Genomic DNA, 18,287 nt, shown 5'->3' with positions numbered 1-18,287 from the left:
GGAGAGCGGCTACCATGAGAAAAACGCCTACCAGGCTCCTGGCGTCTGCCAGCGGGAGAGATCCTGTCTCTAGACGGGGAGCGCCTGTCAGGAGAGGCTCGTCTACGGGAAGCCTGCCCCTTGTCCGACGGAGAAACGATGTCTGCAGGAGAGCGCCTGTCCGTTGAAGAGCGCCTCGTACTACGATCCACTCCTGGAGAGAGGGCGGTTACTGACGAATAGCGTAAACCTGGAGAAGAGCGCCTGGACTTCTTTACCGGGAGCGAGACGTCCTTCCTACGACAAGAAGTCACAATCAAAGAGTCAGCCAGAGCCGTAATCTGCGCCTGCAGACTAGCCAACACACGTGTAGGAGACTTAACAAAGTCCTTCACGGGAGACGCAGCTCGATCCTTACTAGGAGAGCGAAACTCCAAAGAAATCCTCGGTTTCTTCACATCCAATCCAGGATCTTCCGAAAAAACTTCAGGGCTGGAGGGGAGAGCGGAAGAGCCTGCCAGGCTCTCTTCGACGGCCGAGAAGCTTCCGAGGAGCTCCAACCACGTTTGGGTCGAAGGAGAAGGCGAAGACGAGAAGCATTGCCGTAAGACTTCTCTCTTGGCGCGATCCAGGTAGCCTGGGATCGAACATCAGGCGCTACCGAGGGGACGCCTCCTGACCGGTGGGGGGTTCTCCCTACCTTAACCTTCCTGCGGCTTTCGACTTTCCTCCTCCACTGGGTCTGGGAGTCTGGAAAGAGGTCTAGGCCTAGAAGCATTAGGGAGCCGATCAGACGCACCCTCCACTGCACTGGGATCACTGCACAAATTGCTATCACTCTTACCTTCTAGCACTTTAATTTTCGCTCCATGCTGCGAATAGTGGCTCTCATAGTGTCCAACTCCGAAGGCGCATCTTCGGGTTCGGTGCAGGAAGCAGGGGCTGAAACTGGTAAAGGCGCTACGTCTACAACAGGGTTATCAACTTCAAACTCGCTAGCGCGAGACCTACTAGAACTCCTAGATGAAGCTTTCCTAACCTTGTCCTTCTCAAGCTTTCTTACATAAGAAGAAGCGCCTTCCATTCTTCTTCATTCAAATTCCCATCTTCATTACAAGGGTTAATAAATGAGCAGTCATTCCCCTACACCTCATGCATACTGTGTGAGGGTCTACCGCAGCTTTCGGTAGCCTCACCTTACAATCGCTAACAGAACAAACTCTGAACATAGTTGATTTCATTAATTTTCTAACTCAGACATAATGAAATTCCAAGAATAATCAAAGAATAATCCAAAACCGGTCCACAAATCGCAAATGCCGAGGCAAGGAGCAAGTACTTCACCAAAAGTCCGATGAAACAATCCAGGGCGAAAACGAGTAATAATCCAAAATCGAGAGGTATCGACAACAGATGTTTAGTCGACACCGGCGACAGAAAAATTATGACTGGAAAGGGGGATTGGTTCATACACCTGCCACCCAGCGGCGGGTGGGGTAGATCACCTGACCTACCTGTCGCATTTGCCGCGAGTTTTGAATTCTGTCGTGACGTCAGAGACGTAAGCTAAGTATATATCTGGCAGGAAAGTTCAGTACAAAAACTAACCCCTATGAATAATAATGAGCTACATTCAACAAAAGCCAAGGTGAGTGCAGTAAAGCACTTCATACACCAATGTTGAAAAAAAAAATTATTATTATTATATTTGCAAGACGATACCTGTTCATATGGAACAGGTCCACGTGGGTCATTGACTTGAAAACTAAACTTCCAAGGAATATGATGCTCATTAGGTAGTAAGAGAAGGTGAATGGAAATAAATTAAATATTACGTAGATAAAAATGTATTAATATGCAAGGAAAATAGCATTAGGGTAGTAATGCATTGCATCTTTACTTAAATTTCTGATGTTTCAATTGAATGACATCCTCTGGGAGACCATTCTACAGTCCAATGGTGTGAGGAATAAAAAGACCATGTAAGTGCAAAGTCCAACAGCAAAGCGCTTTTACTGATATTGGTGCTGATGTTCAGCAAAACTAGTTGCTCTCAGCAGAAAAAGGGGATCAGGGATTGATGGTGAATGTGAAAGACCTCTAATAAAATACAACTTATGAAAAAGTGACAAACGAGAGACCATAATGTCCATGGTCCAAGTCATGACTGCTAATATCAGGAAACAAAAACCTACCACCAATAAGTGGAAGCTTACAACTGGGAACTTTCCTGGAACCCATACCATCTCACTAGCACCACCTTCAGGTTACCCTTGCAAGTACAGTGGACCTCCTGTATTCGCATTCTCTGGATTTGCAGACTCACGCATACGCAGATTTCTCTTGGGAACATTTCCCCTCAATATTCGCGGAAAATTCGCCTGTTAGCAGTATTTTTCTGAGAGAGATATCCAGAAATTCCTGGGTTTTTTTATCAATTTCATCATAATATGCACTTTTTGTGATAAAACTATTAAAAAAACCAAGTATAAAAATTTTTATTGGGTTTTTCTTGAATTTTAACTAACAAAATAGGCTGTTTTTCAGCATTTTTTATGGGGGTTCCAACTATTTGCAGGATTAACTATTCGCGCGGGGGGGTTTTGGTACACATCCCCTGCGAATACAAGGGACCACCGTACATTCATTCAGCCGCACATGCACTTGCATCATCATTTTGGGAATCAAACTTATGCTCATAAGACTAACTCCCAAAAAAGATGATACAAGTAATTCTTCTTTCAAGACTATCTTCATCTTTCAAATAACTATTTGCTCTGAGTTTGATCATGTGAATAAAATACAGTAACTGGTTTGATAATTACCATGCAATTTCAAACTGATTTGTCCTCAATTTTACCACTTGTGGGCAAAATCCTCAAGGCTACATTTACAAATAGCATACTGTACTATACAAAAGTTTGTGTATGTCAGGGATCATGAAATACATTTTAAGTGCACACAATGTAAAGACTATTTTATGCCTAGATCCTCAAAAAGATAATGTTCCCCTCTCCACATGCACTGCTACATTCTACAAACCTTCTGCACTTACCTTGGAGTTCTGTGCCAACATGAAGAGGATAAACAATGCCAGATCAACTGAGAACTGAATCAATGGCTGGAGGTTCTGAAGCATCCCAGGATCAATCTGACAGTCTTTGATATTGATTGAGGTCAGTATATTGTCTAAAGACTTATCAATGTCTAAAATATCTAGAGATGGTCGACTTTCTAAGTAAGCTGAAAAATATGTAATTTTAATTAAATTTCAATTATAAAATAATTCAGATCACTTAACTGATACAATCAAAAGAGTACCATCTACACTAGTTATAGTAATAGGTGGAGGATCAAACACTTCATACAATGTCCAAAACTACACTTTATTTTTATCAAATTAATTTGAGACCACTGAGTCAAGTATCTAGCTTCTTGAAAGAGTATACCTGACACATACATAATGAGAAGTGAAAATTACGAGCAAGGTAATGTTAAACAAATAGGACACCTGAGCAAGAAGATAAAGGTAATAGTCAAAAAGTAATGGCAGTAACATATGTAGTTGGAGTCCAAGGGACAATCGCAAAGAACACTTAATATCATCTAAAAGTTTCATGCAACGAACACTATAAGCAGTAGCCCTCTAGGGAGACACCATGTGCTGAAGCAATATAATGCTCCATAATGGAAAGCATTCATTACAATATTACAATATGAAGTATAGGAACCCCCTAACTTAAGCAGAAAATAAATTCCATTGAGATGAAAAACACTATGCAACAGTTTCATAACCGACATGAAATACAATGATCAAAGTTCACAATAAGGAGTTGCGAACACTAGCTATGTACAAGACTAGAGTATTTTAGCCTTCATAGTATGTAAAGTCTCTTTCTTTTACTGTTCCCTACCATATGGGCATTGCTTCCGGCAGTTTGCCTTGCAAGATGACCCCCATTTAAGCAGTACCTAAGGTTAATGCTGTACCCTTCAGATCAGCTGCATGGCTTTCCACATTTTGATGCTCAGTCATTTGATTTGGTATCTACCTACCAAGCAGTCAGTCAATTTGTTCAAATTCTTTGCTCTATATCAATCTTTGTTTAGACATAATTCATTTACACCAACACTTCAAGTCTGGAAATGTGACTTAGTGGTCTGGTCAAGCTTGAAATAGTGTAGAAATGTACTGATGGCTTACTCTGAAAGAAAAGTCTGAGGCAATGTACAATAAAAACTGACCAAGGATAACAGACTTTTCTTACAGTGAAATTTGTTGGGTGAAAAATTTTTGTTACATATCCATTACAAACTTTTTTCTTTATAATATATTTGACCTTACTGTAAATCTTCTCTATATGATTTTTGTATAAAATTCCTACACATGGTAAAACTTAACCCCAGATTGTGCTCACTGTCAAGCTCACTTCATATTTTGTAAAATTATTATAATTTATTATGCTTTTTCATGTACTGTCATATTCTATATTTACCTATCAATTGAAGTAACGTTATTGTAAATACAGTTGTTATATGAAAGTTAGGCTGTTAAGCCAAATACATGGGCAAATTTTGCCATTCAGTGCTACAGACAATGAAAAATGATTTTGAGTGGTTGGACAGTATGGTAAAGAGATCCATAAAATAAAGGAAATGAAGTACAAAAATTGAAAGCAGTAACAGTTAACAGATTTGGAGAGCAAAACTGAAGAACAAAAGCATGAATAGAGGTCAAGTAAAAGGCTAAAAAGTGGGTGCATCTAGGGGCTGCAGGTATACTGCAAACACCCTTTAGTAATGGTTATACACAATGAGATGCATTGTTGGCACTAACCCTTATGAGGATGACAAAGTTAGAGACATTTCAAGAATGTGACAATGAGAAAGTATTCCCCAAGAGGGACTGATTGCATATTAGCACAGGAACCAAGTCATAATTTACTTTCTGTAAAGAATGGACGACTTAAAAGAAAAAATACATGATATTACAAAAGTCAAGCCATGTCTAACATAACAAACATTTATGTACTTCATGAAATTAAGAAAAATTAGGAGAGAGAGAGAGAGAGAGAGAGAGAGAGAGAGAGAGAGAGAGAGAGAGACGAGAGAGAGAGAGAGAGAGAGAGAGAGAGAGAGAGAGTATACACAGGGAAGTGAGAAAAGACTCAAGCAGAGGATGAGGGGTACAAGAAATGGGAGTCCAGGAGGCAGATGCCAGTGACAAAGAGAAATAGAAAGAAGGAATAAAATTAGAATCTTTAAAAAGAAATGGAATAAAGGCAATACTTATAATGGTAAAAAGATGAAGAAAGTGTGAAAACTATTAAAAGAGAAGGACTTATAAAATGTAAAACTGGAGAAATTAAACTTGAAAAGAGTTTAATAATTTACTAAACTGAAGAGAAGAAATATGGACTGGAGAATGTTGAAATGATATGACCAATGGAGAATGTGATGTCTGACACTTTTAAGATGGTGTAAACAAATGATAGAGCTCTGAGATAATCCAGAGGAATAATGATTTGGTAAAAGCTGTTAAGAAATCAGTACCATATTGTTACTGAAGTGTATTCAATAAATCAAAACACTTAAGAGGAGAAAGGGCCAGATGAATAAGAAAAATTACAATATACAAGGGGCAAAGTTAACCACTACACTGAAAAGAATAGAGAAGGAAGATAGCTCCAGCACAGTATGAAAGAAGTACTCAGGAGAGTATGAACACAATCAATTACTGGGCATTACAGAGGCAAAAGGTATTGAAAAAATTGAGAAAAGGTGGAATTAAACGTAAGATCTGGAGTGAAGGTAGCTGGCAGATGAAACAAAAACCTTTAAATAAACTGTTGGACACCCCACAAACAGATCAATACTGAAATCTAATGTTTGTCATAGCAATGCACTGAAGAAAAGCAATATATGATTCTAGGTTTGCATGAAAATCATGTTGTATACTGTATACAAAGAACTTTCTTTGTGTGAAACTTTTCTTATTTCTGTTCTTCATAAACCGCATGAGGTGCACTGATGGCAACATTCCCCTACAGGGCATAAATTCCTAGACAACTTTCACTTCTTTGTTGCAAGATAGACACTATAAAATTAAACATTAAAAGTGAATACAAAAATTCACCTCTCTGTAAACTTTTCAGCAATTGTGTTTGAAATTACCTTGTAATGATGCACTAATGTTTTTGTCTGCAGTAGCAACATCACAGGTAACTGGACGTAAGGATCTAAACAGTTGCTGAATAGCTTGTTAACTGTGTTGAGTCGAGCTTCTATAGCCCTCTGCTGCTGACTGCCCATCAACCTGTTGACAATGATCAAGGCAATAATATAAAAAGATGCATTCAAATAAACTGCAAGTAAACTGACATAATTTTCAGCAAAAGTATAAAATAAAAATTTAAAACTTTAAAAAAAAAACATGACCTCCTGGTCATGAATGACTTTTAGTTTCACTGGCTGTTCAGAGGAAACTATGAAAAAATTAATTGAAATATTGCATCAAAACTCAACTAAGATCAAAAATGAAGGATGTGATGAAAAAGAATTCCGCTGCAGATCATTAATTACATCAGTACAAAAGTTGTTCAGGCAGCCATTACCATGAGGGTAAAGAATGTCAAAAAAAATTATTCATACAAAGATCAGAACTTCTTGACAAAGAGGTGAGGGTTTACATGACTAAAGCTGAAATTCTCATAGAACAGATTAACAAACCACTCAAGTCCAATAAGCTCATAGAAAGTTTTGTCCTGTTTCCTTTACCATAAACAAATTATTTTCCGATTTCAAAGCAAAGTGAAAAACATTACATATTTCCCCCCACATGTGATTTCTAGTGACACTGTCATGTATTAATTATGCACATTCTACTCACCTTAACATAGATGTTTTTCATAACTAAAAATCGTGTATAAAGATGCTGTACCAAGGGAACAGAATGCTGCATGAAAGTCTCAGTAAGTTTGTCACTAAGTTTTTGAACAGACGATGTGGGACACAAGATCAACAAATCCCACCAATCATAACCAACTAACCAGAGCAAATTCAAGCAGTAAGATTTAAAGTGGACTGGCACCCACTGAGGACCTGGAAAGAATATTTTAAGAACCATTACCAATATGGCTAGGAGAACAATTGTCATTGGTTAAATGGCATACTTTATATTTAGCAAAAACACTGATCAACCCAAAATTAATACATTCACCACTGCATTATTTATATTGGTGACCCAATTCATAACAGTAATACAGGCAGCCCTCAGTTAACAGTGGGGGTTCCGTTCCCGGGCCGATGTTGCTTACCAAAATTCGCTACTAACTGAAAATCGGCAATAACAGCACTAAAAACCTGCTTGACGGCGCCGCTAACCGAATATCAGCGTCGTTAACCAGAGACATGTGCTGTTAACTAGAGACTGGCGCTGCTAACCAAATATCAGCGCTGCTAATCAGAGATCTGCACCGAAAATCAGTTACCAGCGTCGCTAGACAAGCTCCGTAAAACCGGATAGCCGTGTTAACGTGATGCCTGCTGGTTGAACCGAAGGGCTGCCTGTACCTCAAAATATAGCAATGCAATAATACAATACTGATAATATTGAAATATGATGCAACATATTTTTGTTAAATTTAATTTATAAAAGAATGGAGACTATATTACAACTGGCCACAAAATGCCTTTCTACTGATTCTAAAGTAAGCTTTTCCTAGATCCTTATGAAATATAAACAGCTTTTTTTCTTTACTTTTGAACTTCTATAAAAACTTTTTCTTAACAAACACTGATTCAAACATCCTCTGCCTTGTCTCAAACCCACACCGTTTTACAACTATAAGTTTCTACCTCATACTTTACAAAATCATCATACACCTCCCCAGTATGCTAAGTAACATAAAGGCCTTTATAATTCTTACAATTGCCTCTTATTCTCTTCTTTTTTAACCAACAAAATCATTATTCCCATCACCAATTCCTTGGGAACCTTTCCATCATCAATACAAATCCTAGTTAGCCAGGCAATCTGTTATGGAGAAACATTGGTTGAGCAATAAAATTCTGAAAAAATACTCAAAAGCACAAAATATCTAAACAACTTAGAAGTACTAATTAGTTCAGGGTTTACAACACAGCAGCCTTGCCACTGAATAACTGTTAGTAAGGTATACCCTAAATGATAGCATAATTAATATAGCCTAATTGATAATCTGTAATGATAATTCCACTACTAAATGAAATCACTTCAGTGACTTCTCTAATGACAATAAAAATGAGAAAATATGAAATAGGCAACTTTCAAAAACCAACCTCAAAACAAGATGAGCAGAAAATGACATTTGCTAAAGCTAAGACGAGACACTGGTCAAGGTGGTAGAGTCAACTTTCCTTAAGAAGCAATCTGAAATTTTCTTTTATCACAGACACTTTGCAGTCAGCTAATTCTAATTTTCATTACCTTAAAACAAATGTAGAAGACGCTTATTTAATGCATGCCACATGCCATTTGAGTGATTAAGTACACCTTTAACCTTGTGGATTTGAACACTAAACATACTACGTATAGCACCATATTTCCATCAAATATACTCACCAACATCCACAGGCCTCACTAGAGTGAGAAAATGTAAGCTCCCAAGAGAATCCATTGCCAGAAGAGAAAAGCCATTCCATGAATGGGAAAGTGAAACTACACGACGATCTACTGATGCACGCTTGCTTATGGGAGGTTCATCTCCAGATCCCCGAGTATTTTGTATGTTGTGGCTGCTTATCTGACAAGAGAAAAATATTTCAATTGAAGTTAGTCAAACTATGAGCCATACGGTCTGCAAAACTGGAGATTTACAGCGAGTCTAGTACATACTGAATGTTTACAACAGACTGGCAAACCAATGAAGCAACCTGCTTAACAATATAGAAAACCCAAGACTTTTTCGTGGGGGTAGGTTCCAGAACCCACCGTGGCAAAATTGCCTCTAAAAATGCTTATAACTGCCAAATACCCTGTACCCCTTAAGCCAAACACTTATAACGGCATATTTTAACTGTTCACTGCCTAATTTAATAGTTCTAGCAAAAACATACCTTAAATTATTATACTACAACAATTAAATATATTAAACAAAAATACACCCCAAACCATCATCCTAAAACATCCAAAGTCATCTTACATTAACCTCCTACAACTGTTACTCTCAAGTATATACACCCCTAAAATGCTTCTAACAGCCTATTTTAACAGTTCATTGCCCAACTTGACAGTCCAAACAAAAATATAACTCCAACTATCATCCTGCAACACCCTAATTTAATTTCAAAGTCATCTTACAATATTATGTACCTTCATACAAATGTTACTCCCCTATAATTCAGACATTTTCCTTAACCTAACGTAAATTTGCACATCGTATTGTACTGTCTAGGAATTAGGAATCGCACTAAGTGCTCTGATAGACTATGTAAACATAATGGGTTTAAGGTCAAGCAAAGGGAAACAAGCATGCATCTTCATCAGACAATTGGAGATATAGTAATATGCAAAACATTTTATAATGTAAGGAGGTGCTTTAGTCTAAATATAGTATCATTCTTGGCTACCAAACACACTGAAACAGCAGTAGTACAAGTCATACTAAAAGTTGGTACTTTATATGGATAGGGATCCATCTTGATCTAATCCCCAAAGAAAGACAGCTAATTAGGAACACTAATGTAGAGGAAAACTAATGAAACAATCCTAGTAAAAGGTAAACAAAATAAAGGTTAATTCTACTTCTTTTATCTCACAAGATGGAATAAAAAAACTTCAGCATCCCAAAACAATCACGAATATGTAAATAAATGAAAAACGTATGGTACTGACTGTACCTGCTGCATTGTATCCCTGTTAATTGCATATATATAACCATCACTTGTTGCTGCAGTAACAATGAATGGTAACTGGGAGCCTGGAATAAGATGACGAAGAGTAGTACCCAGAGTCACCACACTACTACTCGATATCCATTCTCCCACACACATCCATTCCTGAAAAACACAAAATAAATTGGTTACATTATGTAAAGGCACTTCTGATTTTTGGCATATTTTCCAAATTACTGTCACCATAAGAGTTCCAGTCTCCTATTCACTAATACCTAACTAAAAGTTTCTGTTATGCCACATCCTGTAAGCTTTAACCAAGAAAGAGCACATTTTCTTCTAGATAAAATGTTTAAAAAAATATTAGCCAAAGTGCCTAAATAATACCTACCTTTGTAGTGATACCTGGGGCATCAGGCTTGGGCATGAATAACTTGAGAAGCGGACGACTTTGATCTTGAAGTTGGTATCTTTGTACCAAATGAACCACTGAAGTTGAGCTACTTGTATTTGCTCCCTATAAGAAAAATGAATTTAATTTAGTCACTGTTTGGAAGAATTTTTTTCTTGGAAAAACAAGATCAGTGAAACAAATCCAAGCAGGAAAACTGGAAAAACAAAAATCCTCTACTTTTGTGTGAACATCAAAAAATTTATTAAAGATAATTTGTATTTTCCTAGGTATACAAATCTGAAATTTTCTTTATAGAATACCTTCAAAGAGAGTTGCTCTGGTTTTCAAAGTTTATAACCAGGTAGTTTACTGGCAGCAATGATCGAGGGTGTGGAGGAACCCACCAACTCAGTCGAGTAGAATAACTTTTTTTCTTGGGCAAGCAGGCTATTTAAGGGTTGGTTAGTGTGTGATTATGTTAAAAGACTTCAAGTTTGTATATCTAGGAAAAATGCAAATTTGCAATTTATTCTGCCAAGAATACCAACCTTCATCTTTTACAGTAAAATTCACTCCTTTGGCAGTAGGATTTATCTTGCATCATGACTGGTATTGCTCTCACCCAAAAATGTCAGTTGCCCAGCACTTAAGTGAACAGGGGAAGGATGACTTCTGACCTCCTATATATCCTGGCACATGTAATGCCACAGATAACAGCCCTGTGCCAGATTTGGCTTATTGTAACCTCACTCTACAAAATGAGAACTACGGTTTCCTGATAGAAGGATGCCCATCTTAGAAGGTAGCATAACACTGAGACAAAATATCTGTGCTATAGAACCAGCACTTCCTTGTTCAAAGAGGGACTTATATAAGCCAGAGACTGGAACCTAACTTGAGTAACTCAACTGCATCTGACTGAACCATCAAGAATACAAATGGAGACAAAAGGGAAAGAGTACCTGTCATCCTTCAATCATCCAACCATTCACCACTGTAAGCCAGATGCTACCCTATCCAAATTGAGTTTAAGTAACTACCAGTGTTCAGCAGCCACGATAGGTCCTAAGGAAAATGTACCTCAAAACCTGTGGACAATGTACCTCAAGTATAAAGACACCAAGAAGTTCTCCCTGAATGCCAGGGATGGGGGGAATTCCTTTGATTTCATGATCCTTCACCCATGGTAGTATAGACTTGGCTCCCTTGCCATATGACTTTTAAACCATTAGATGACTTTCTTAAACAGAAAGAACAAAACCATGTCTCGAATACTTCTTTTTTTATGCCTGCAATTGTTGCCACTAAGGTCAAAGGTGTTAAGTCCTGAACAGATAAAACCATAAGACTCCCACTGGACACTACAGTATCTCATCTTAATCATTATCTACAAAGTCATCAAAGGAAAAGAATGAAAAAGACTTGTAATTTTCAGCACGAACTGAGGGGTTCTGAGTTTCTGCCACAAACTCAGGAAAAACATAAATGAAAGGAATCCCCATCCCTCAAAGTGCCACACTAAGCAGGAGAACATGTAATTCACCAACTCTCTTTGCCAATACTAATGTTACACCCTACTCCAAAGGTCTGAGTTCATAGAGCAGGCAAGACTGTTCAAAGCTGCTCAAAAGCAGCAAGAAGTCCACTGATGCAAGAGGTCCAGGCTCATAAGCTGGAAGACCTGGGAAAGGGCTAAGCAGTACCCCTTAACTGCTTACAAAAAGGGCAGCTCATTAGACTTGAGATAACTACAAAGTGATGGAGCCCACAAACACCAACCTTTGTCGGAAACTTTTAGCTGAAGCCAAATGTTTCCAAAAGGTAAACCAGGAAGGGCGTGTCGGAGTTTACCTATCTGAGGTTGAGGTGGGGTTAGAGGTGGGAGGGAACAAAGGCTCCCAAGCCACATCACCATAAGCTACTTGGTCATCATCTCGTTCACTCACGCCTTCCTGCTAGTCCCAGCAGGCATAGCAGGGACTGGGGTGGGAACAATACAGGTGATATTCGCTGGGCACTGCTCTCAGAAGACACTGATGGAGTGTGATGGTAATTGCTTCATGGCAAAGAAAGATAAAGGAAAGGAGAACGCATTTTCGAGAAGTTCGGCAGCAAGGAGGCGTTAGCATGTTGGGTTGGAGGTGCCTGTTATCATGATGGTTCTAGAATCGGCAGGAGTGTTGTGGAACTCGTCGCGATTTCTGATGCAATACCTCGTCTAGATTCATCTAGGAAATTCTGGAAATCTTGCGAGTCTGTGACGTTTGCCGTAGGCTCCGCCCCCCAGAGTGCCGTATAAATACGACGGTCGTAGGAGGAGGAGATATAGAGAGATCGTAAAAGACAGACACCAGTCAGTCACAGAGAGATATCCTCAGTAAGAGCCATAGATCAGAATATCAGTGAGAAATCAGCAGCAGCAGAGATTATCCGTGAGAGATAAGAGAGAAAGGGACCGACGAAGGATCAGAAGAAAAGTTGTTCGAGAGTTGGTTGGATACTGGTCTAGTTGTCTTCAGGAGTGCACGTCCGTGTTATCTCGACGTCGAGCAGACTTCAGAGAAGAAAAGGTCCTGCTAGAGGTTTTTGGGGAGTTCCTGCCTTACAAGTAGACTAGTTTCTGCAATACGGAGTCAAGAGGACGTCTGCAATCACCGTTTTCCTTTTGTGAAGCCATCGCTACGAATTGCCAAATTGACTAGCAAGTATTTGAATTGCCTCACTGTTCCCCCAGTTCATGCAGTGTAAGATTCTAATCTTTTTATGCAAATAGGAGATACCATTCTGCATTTACCTACATTAGTAAGCTTGTAAATAAACCTTTGTTGTGTTAGTATTTCTTTCTATATTCGTATCCTCAGTTTCAACTGTTGGTGTTGAAATATTTTTTTTTTATTATTTCATATCGAACGTGAAGCGGACCTCACTCAGAGGCCGTAACATGGAGTCATCGTCATCTTCAAAATGTATTTCTCTCACTGGGAGGGGGATCAAGACACAAACATAGTTCAACAGAGAGATGGCATACATTTCTGGCCTCTGCACAACAGACATAATTAATAAGGGTCAATGGCAAACATAGACATCATGAAATACACAACATTCAGTCACATTCAGAATACCTACACTGGTCATTCTTCCCAATAAGAATATTTGATAAAAAAACGACACAACCATCAACCACTTAAACAGAAATATTCAATAAAACTATTCAACAGTAGCCTTGGTGGAGAGCACTCTCATTATAACTACACAATACACTGCCTAAATGAGCAAGTGGGTGGATTTCTTGACCCCCTCACTCGTTCCTGCCAATTTAAACCCTTATGTATTCAAAAGAAATTCACTTACGTAATTACCTATATAAGACTTCACATGAGGCAGAACTGTCCAAAAAGACAAACCAGAGTGAAAGACAAACTGCTATCATGCTGAAGTTTTGAGCATTTGAACACTTCTACAACATAATATACAGTGCCATATGCTGAACAAAGGTTACACAAGAGCCTATAAAATCCTCTGCCCCTGGTATTACTTGTGCTAGGCACAGCTCAGTGCACCCAAACTATGAAGTCTATTACTGGGTGATGTTTCTGCTATGCTTGGATCACAATCAAATCACATTATGCCCAAAAATGTTGCCATTCAAGCACTTCTTGTTTTTGAGACATAGGAGAGAGCATTAAAACTAGTGTATCTGCATAGCTTTTTTCTATATTTTTGTACTTTAGTGTGATAAATGCTAAAAGGCTGATCTGCACTTAGTTTTGAGAGGTAAGTCCAAAGCATTATCTCTAATTTGTTTTTTGACTTCTTATATACTGTATTTCATTAACTTTTTGTTTTCTAAATATAATGTTTTGCTAGCAAATTACAGGTAGCTATAAATACTTTTCCTACAAGAGGAAGAGGAATATTACTGCTACTAAAAAGGCAACTGCCCTGAGAGACCCACTAAAGTATACACCTTATTGGCAATCCATCAAAATCAGACTAAAGCACTGAGAGCAAGAACTGACATAATGTTTTCCCCAGCTCAACCATACTAGCTACTCTAGTCTCACAGGTCAAGAGGCATGCCATCCATCTCCACTTTCCATCAGCTTCATGAACAGAATTTTTCATAATCCAGACCATTTTAGGGTTATTATCATAAATTCTGTATTTATAAAAGGATGCAGAAAAAAAAAGAAAAAAAAAAAGACCTGACTACAATTTATTGGGTCAACAGCTGAGGTGCATGGCTTACAAGACTTTGATGAATAATGTCAAAATTGCATTTAGATGTTGCTACTCAGTTGCCATCCAACTGTAGCAATGGGTCAAGGATCTGGAAGCCTAATGATAAAAGCAAGAGAACATTTTATATGATAATGTGCATATCAAAATCTTACCGGTTGAGGAGTTGGTCCTTCCACAGGTTTCTCAACAGTCAATGCAACTAACAAACTGTTTGGGTCCTCACACTCAGTGTATCGTAAACAGGACACTCTAACCAGTCCTTCATTCTCTGAAAAAAAGAATTGGTCAGTACCTTCATGTTACATAGGTATATAAGGTAACAAGATCATCTATTTGATATTCTTAGCTCTCCCATAGCAGTAAAGTATTTGGTTTTGAAAAGAGTTGGTAGAATTCTGTTAATCAAATTTGAGGTTATCATTTTCCTTATTTTTGAAGTTTGATAACCATATTGTAAGATTTTCTTGACTCATTTGGCTGGCCCCGCAAACATCTCCTGTATTCTTAACAGAAGAGCGAGAACTGGAACATGAAAAAACTACAATATAAGGACAACCAGATGAAAAGATGCAAAAAATGAGGAGTAAGAAATCAGAAATTATTGTGGCTGGAAACTAGAAAATATAATACAAATCATCCACCATGCAAAGCACAGCGCAGATGGGTTAAGAGATGTGCATAGATGGATAAGAAGACAGACAAAGATAAACAAAGATGGGAAAGAAAGAACAAGGAAGGAATAGGGGTAATTTTAAAAAATTACAAAAAATAGTGCAGATAAGCAGAGGAACATATAGTAATTTATTAACATATCAAGAATTATGCACAAAGTATACATTAATGGGAGCTGAGAGTGATGGGTTTAGGGAACTGGAAGTAAAAGGGTCAGATTCTCCTAGAAATTAATTTATTTAAAATGACTTCTTCCAATACCATTTTTAGAGGCGAGTGAACTACGTATAAGCAAAATCGACAGGGAGCACATACTCTTAATACAATCACAAGATGATCAGTTAATAGAAGCAATGTGAGGGGGAAAGCGTGAAGTGGAACACAGAACCTGAAAATTACAGAATAGTGACATTGGCTGTTTGCATAAAATGATTTACAAACTTAGATTTGGTCATTTTGCCATGTGAAAGGTATGCAGGTTACTGAAGAAGAAAGGTGTTCTCATAGAGTACTACATGGCTGGAAGCGCACTGGCAGAACTGTGAACAGCCTGAACTGTGTACAGCCTGAACTACAGATTGGCTGGATATTTCAATGATTATGACTCGAGACCTTCTGAAATACCTAAATGAGCTATTTAGATGCTACTCATGCATTACCATACTTTGATACCCTGGAATAATAGTATGTAATGTAGTGAGAAAGGTTTGATGAACCATATGTTGTGGAAATAATCTGATCAAATGGATTGATTTATATGCTAGAACATGAGCTTAAGAACGGAGGTATAAATGGAGTGAGAGCACGTCATACTCTGTTACATAAATGGAGAGAATACTAACCCATGAATGAATTTTGGAGAATGAATGCAAGAATTAAATGTGAAGGGGATGTGATGAATATTTGGGAAAATGTTATTGGTTTTGGTAGAAAAGAAAACAGAATTCCAGACAATTGCAAAAGAATGTAATGAATAAGAGTGTAAGTGTTGGAGAACAAATTATTCATGAGGAAGAATGGGTCAGACTTATGGTAATACCATATGGATGTCTCTAGTGAGAGACCAGCACTTCAGTGGAAATGTTGACAGTGAGTAGAGGAAAAAGTAAATGAGAGAAAACAAATTATAAATATGATACTAAATGCAAGAAAGGTTGTAAAATGTAGGTGATAAAGTCAGTGACTTCAGTGCATTTGGAATCAGTGGGAAGACAGCATGAACAAATGAGGTTGAATAAGAAATTTTCCATGAATGTTGGGTCAAACGTAGAATGGAAAATCAAATGAACTTGAATGAAAGGAATCTTATTGAAAGTGTGTGCATGGGTCTGTTAACTGTCACAGAGTAACTGCACTAAAGCATGAATGAGTGTAGCATAGGCTTATTTGAAAGTGACATGTGAATGTCACAACATAATTGTAGAACTTGAATGTGAGACAAATTTAAAAGGAAGGATTTTGCTAGTTTTCATTTTCTGTCTGTGTTTTGACTCATTAACATTTTCCATGAATTCTGTCTTCTTTTCCAGGAATAATTTATTCAACTTGTGTGAGGAGTAGAAATCTGATTATCTGCAGGTAGAAGGTGACATCTGCAGCTGAATTGCATGGTGTGTGAAAAAGTATACGACTTCTGTTGTAGGCAAGAAACCATCAAATGCTTGCAAAGTGGCTGTGGAACAGTGTTGAAACTACAGTAGCACTGTATAACCGTCTTTTCTCTTCTGTGTTCCTCAGTATGTACAGCTAGGTTATTGATGTGCTTAGGATAAGCTTGGAGCTATAGTGCTGCCCAATTAAGATTACAATAACATGACAGGCTTTCATGTTAGGGGGAATGCTTTAACATATTATAAAAAAAAGTGAATAGAGATTTAGTGCAAATATGTTTAATGTTTTATTTTTATATAAAATAGTGAATTCTATTTGGAACCTAGCCACCTGGGGTGGGGGGCAACCAAGTCTTATGGGTGCCGGTCCCAAGCCCGGATAAATAGGAGGGTTGGTGTCAGGAAGGGCATCCGGCTGGTAAAAATCTGTGCCAAAACCAAAAATGGAATGAGCCGAAATATGGAAAAGAGGTAATGCTAGGGCGTACTCCGTAAACGACGCACAGAGACATCGCCCTAACTCTGTGGTAAGGCGAGGGCTACTGCATCAGGAGCGGGGTGCAGCTAAAGAAGCGAGCTCACATTGGGTTCAGAGTATGTCAGCTAAATGTTGGGTCCATGACTGGGAGAGGTAGAGAATTGGCTGACTTGATGAGAGAAAGAAAGTAGATTTGTGTGTGTGCAAGAACGCGGTGGAAAGGAAATAAAGCTAAAGAGTTGGGAGATGGATATAAGCTATATTATAGTGGAGCAAATAAACAAGGTAGAAATGGAGTTGGCATAGTACTGTCTAGTGAACTAAAGAACTCGGTAATAGAAGTGCATAGAAAGAATGACCGTATCATCAGATTGAAGATATGTTATGAGGAGAGATTCTGAATATTATAAGCGCATATGCACCACAAGTTGGTTGCACAGAAGAAGAGAAGGGAAATTTCTGGAGAGACATGGATGGAATAATGCAAGAACTGGAAGAGCATGAGAGGGTGATAGTTGGGGCAGATTTGAATGGCCATGTCGGAAGTGAAAACGAGGCGATTGGGCGGGTGCATGGGGGCCATGGAATTGGGGAGAGAAACCCAGAAGGAGAGAGTGTAGTGGACTTTGCTGTGTCATTCGACATGGCAATAGTAAACACATTTTTTGAGAAGAAAAGGGAACACCTAATCACATAGAGGGTGGGGGAAGATTCTCCCAGATATTTCTTGTATAAAAGGATAAATCTGGTGGAGGTCAAGAACTGCAAAGTTATTCCAGGCGACCATGGTAGCCCCCCAACACAGGCTGCTATGTATGGACTTGAAGTTGAAAAGGGAAAGAAAAACCAAAGCTAAAGGGATAAGGAAAATTAAATGGTACGAATTACAGAAGGAAGGGGATAAGAAGAGAGAGTTTAAGAGGAGGGTTTTGGAGGATATTGATATAGGGATTGAAGATGTTCAAGAATGGTGGGCACGAAAATGCAGCAGTAATAAGAAGGCATGGAAAGGAGCTGCTAGGAGAGACATCTGGTATCA

General features: G+C 38.4%; 2 protein-coding genes across 2 annotated transcripts in view; both read right to left on the bottom strand.

Annotated features, from left to right (window-relative positions):
* Positions 1-18,287, bottom strand: part of LOC135212161 (mediator of RNA polymerase II transcription subunit 16-like) — a 131,012-nt gene that overhangs the window by 58,487 nt on the left and 54,238 nt on the right.
* The window catches only part of LOC135211788 (uncharacterized), a 13,519-nt gene continuing 3,155 nt past the window's right edge, over positions 7,924-18,287 (bottom strand). The window contains exons 2-6 of the mRNA XM_064244999.1: positions 14,641-14,756; positions 10,244-10,369; positions 9,859-10,017; positions 8,582-8,762; positions 7,924-8,014 (exon numbers count right to left, since the gene is read on the bottom strand). Coding sequence (XP_064101069.1) covers positions 7,998-8,014; positions 8,582-8,762; positions 9,859-10,017; positions 10,244-10,369; positions 14,641-14,756 — 599 coding nt within the window. The 3' untranslated portion in view covers positions 7,924-7,997. The remainder of the gene's footprint in view (positions 8,015-8,581; positions 8,763-9,858; positions 10,018-10,243; positions 10,370-14,640; positions 14,757-18,287) is intronic.

The sequence above is a fragment of the Macrobrachium nipponense genome, chromosome 40 (genome assembly GCF_015104395.2).
Source record: "Macrobrachium nipponense isolate FS-2020 chromosome 40, ASM1510439v2, whole genome shotgun sequence".
NCBI classification, from domain to species: Eukaryota; Metazoa; Arthropoda; class Malacostraca; order Decapoda; family Palaemonidae; genus Macrobrachium; species Macrobrachium nipponense.
Note: the sequence above shows the minus strand (reverse complement) of the source record. Positions and strands in the feature narration are given on the sequence as shown.